The following is a 3676-nucleotide window of genomic DNA, read 5'->3' on the forward strand; positions in this document are numbered from 1 at the left end:
TCCCGCCTGTCATACAGTAGTGCCTTTTGCAGTGGGTACACAAAGCGGACCTAACTGTACCAAAACGTTCCGTACCTAAACCTAATGTACTGAACCGAACTGTACCGTACTACTCGGTCGAAACGTAGCTTTACATTCTTATTATCCTGTTGTTACACTTGTGCATAGATCCCACGAACAAAGGAGTGAATGGATTAAAGGAGTCATTACTAATTTATGTCACTAGTGCCAGTCTTCTGTTCGTGCATGTGCGTGTGCGTGTGCGTGTGCGTGTGTGTGTGTGTGTGTGTGTGCGTGTGTGTGCGTGTGTGTGTGTGTGTGTGTGTGTGTGTGTGTGTGTGTGTGTGTGTGTGTGTGTGTGTGTGTGTGTTTGTGTGTGTGTGTGTGTGTGTGTGTGTGTGTGTGTGTGTGTGTGTGTGTGTGTGTGTATAGTGTGTGGGTGGGTGTATAGCGCTTGAGTGAAGGGTGGTGTGCGAGAGAGAAGCGCTCTTATCTCCCATCGGCGGGACCTTCCCTTGGGCTGCAGAAGCACATTACCGTCCCTCTCTCTCCCCTCATATTATTGCTCTCTTCCCGGCCGGCGAGAGAGGTGGAATGTCCCTTTAAGAGGGCGCGGAGAGTGGAACAAACGCATCTCCTCCTCCGTGACATCGCGCAGGATCGCGTCCTATCGCGTGCGTCACTCCGCCCCTCAGCCAGGAAGCCAGCCAGAGCCAGGCTGCTCGTAAGCGACCGCGCTGTGTGTTGGTTTGATACAGACGTTGTGTCATTAGACTGCATACGGCAACTGAGGGGAGATGAACTTGCCTGGCACTTCAAGGGAATGTCAGAAAAGCTTTCCTGGATCCTGAACTTTTAAAGTGCGTCGCCAGTTGCGTTCACACACTGAGCTGTACAATCGCCTGATTGTCACGGTTGTTTTTTGACAGTCCCCCCTCTTTTTCCCTTTCCGTTTTATTTCACATTTTTTTTCTATTGTGAGTGGAATCGCATATCGAAACAAAAGTGGATTTAACAGACGTTGCGCTGTCCATCACTTCTCCAAGATGCTCTTGGTGTCCCAGCAGCTGCTAGACACACCTCGCATGGAGCCAATAGTAAGTTCATGAGTTTATAACCTTTAACTATGATTGGGTGGGCTTGCCTGCAGTTAAGGGTAAGTGTGCCTACACATCTCATTTAAAACCCAGTGACCGGGTCCTGTGCGTCAATGCTTGTCCCAGGCAGCCACTGACCCATACAACACACGGACACAAACATACACACACTCTTTCACTCACTCACCCACACACACACATACGCATTCGCACACGCTGTCTTCTGTAGGCATTGTATGCCTATTTAAACATCAAGTAAGAGATACACTATCAGTGTTTATCTGGTGGGCATTATTATAACAACTTGAATACAAAAATTGGGTTGGGCTGTGTCATTTACGGGCACACGGACCAGCCTGGTTTGAAGGCATTAAAGATTAACCTGCCCGTCAATGTGAGGAAGTTCCATTAGCCTGTTATTTTACACTTAAACAGCTTCCCTGCAAATTTGTGAAATTGTGCGTCCATGCAGGTACTTAATGTACGATTTCAGACACGCTATCAAAACTGCCGTCAGGTCTTTGAGTGGAGGGAGATCTTGTTCGGTCGCTATCAGTGGTGCTACTGCAGCTTTTATCGGTACTAATGTGACGTTTGATAGCCTTATTAAACATCCTTTTGTTTTCGCACGTTCGCCAAAACGTGTTACGAGAGTCGCTTAAATGTCCTCGTGTAAGTGGGGCAAACCCCCACAAATGCCCCTCACACTGTTCGACCAGCATGTGGCCTGCTTGTTGGAATTAAAAGCCATTTATCAGACTTGGCTCTCCGTGTGGCTGCTGCCTTCCTCCTTAACAAAAGACAAGCCCGCGAGTCGGTGCTGCTCGCTGACGGCGCATCTCCAGAAGCGTTTCCTATCAACTGTTTTGAGGTGTCGCCACACAATGTCACAGAATGAGACGCTAGTGCTCTCCGGTTATTGTGTTAAGCAGCGTCTTTGCGCAGGGTTTGTGACAGACACGGGAAAGCGAATGAGTCTGAAATCACAATGACATGAGGAAATGTGAGAGACAGGCTTCTGCTGTGTTCAGGATTAAACAGGGCCACTAGAATGCGTAATGGGATTAAGAAGGTGGCAGAGGGCCCCTCAGCTCGCCCCATCATGTATTGTGCGAGGCGATTGCATCTAGCTCCTCAGCGCGGCGAATTTAAAGTTATTCACTTGTATGAATAGGCTGCTAGGATGGAAATATTTGGGATTTGAGTACCGCTCTACAGAATGGAGCGTGGTTTGCTCTCTCTCTCTCTCTCTCTCTCCCTCTCTCTTTCTCTTTATATCTATGCGCGCGTTTCAAAATGCTGATGTTGTGTGTTCTATCGATCAATATTGTCGACCAATTGACTAAACGGGAACATTCACTCAGTCGTGATTTATGCACCGTCTGCCTGCTCTGGCATTGCTTTGCTTTGCTTAAATGCATGTCCTGGTACTTTTATATCCGTTGATTGCCACGGATCCCTCATGCTTTCGTGGTAGGCTGCCTCACTAATCAAGAGATGGCTTTAGATCCTCGAGCATTCGTGCGGCTTGAAGAACGGACATTCCAAGTAGCTCTATCTCTCTCTCTCTCTCTCTCTCTCTCTCTCTCTCTCTCTCTCTCTTTGTGTATGTGTGATGCAATGCGTGATCTAATGGATTGGAATGCAAGGAGGGTTAAAGTTAAAGTTCTGGAGAGGCGGGGGAAAGTTGGAATGTGCAGAAGTGATCAAGAATGTGCTCGTGTAATAGGCGAGAAATGCAACATTTACAGAGGTTGGGGCTGATTTTGGGCCATCTGTACGCTTTAATTAAAATGTCTAGAGTCGCATAAACGTTCAATGATGGTGCCTTCTACCTTGTAATTATTATCTTACACCCAAAGCGCCCTCTCGGGTGCGTTTTAGTAGGCATTTCAGAAGAGGTAGGAAATCGCATTATTGCCATTGTCTAATATTGAAAGTAATGCAATGAATGACCATAACCAGTACTTTTTGAGGCTTTGAAGCACTTATTCTCATGAAATATTCCACAACTACCTGAACCATTTTCAGCGGGCAGGTGTGTGTGTGTGTGTGTATGTGTATGTGTGTGTGTGTGTGTGTGTGTGTGTGTGTGTGTGTGTGTGTGTGTGTGTTAACGCTAACGCTTGACAGCAACCTCCCTGTGGTTAAACTTGATATAGAATGGGGACACGTGCGATGAGGAAATGACAAGGATCTCACAGTAGGAGTGTAGTCCATATGGGCTTACCTTAACATAACGCGACTTAATGATTACTACTGTGTGAGAACAGCGACCGACGAGGAAAAATAAACCTAATAATAAACCTAAATAATAAATAGCCTTAAAAAATAGCCTAAATTGCATCATCATCGGGAACCCGATAATAGACATCTCTGGTTGTGGTGATGTTTAATTTCGCCAGTAAACTCTGAACCGAAGTTGACAGATGTCTCTGTGTATATCACTCTGTCACCATTTGAACTGTGCCGCGGCCAAATTAGTCAGAAAGGGAACTTTCAGTCCATAGGCCTACCGAGGACGACTCATCTGTGGAATGCCCGATCGCCTCAGATCTCGCAATGGGGAGTTAGCGGCA

The 3676-nt window shown here is 46.8% G+C and overlaps 1 protein-coding gene across 1 annotated transcript in view; it reads left to right on the forward strand.

The window, feature by feature from the left end:
- The first annotated feature begins 774 nt into the window (after positions 1 to 774).
- The window catches only part of si:ch73-211e3.1 (spidroin-2), a 99610-nt gene continuing 96708 nt past the window's right edge, over positions 775 to 3676 (forward strand). Inside the window, exon 1 of the mRNA XM_062516931.1 lies at positions 775 to 1097. Within this exon, the coding sequence (XP_062372915.1) occupies positions 1047 to 1097 (51 nt within the window). The 5' untranslated portion in view covers positions 775 to 1046. The remainder of the gene's footprint in view (positions 1098 to 3676) is intronic.

Source organism: Sardina pilchardus, chromosome 16 (assembly GCF_963854185.1).
Source record: "Sardina pilchardus chromosome 16, fSarPil1.1, whole genome shotgun sequence".
Classification (NCBI taxonomy): domain Eukaryota; kingdom Metazoa; phylum Chordata; class Actinopteri; order Clupeiformes; family Clupeidae; genus Sardina; species Sardina pilchardus.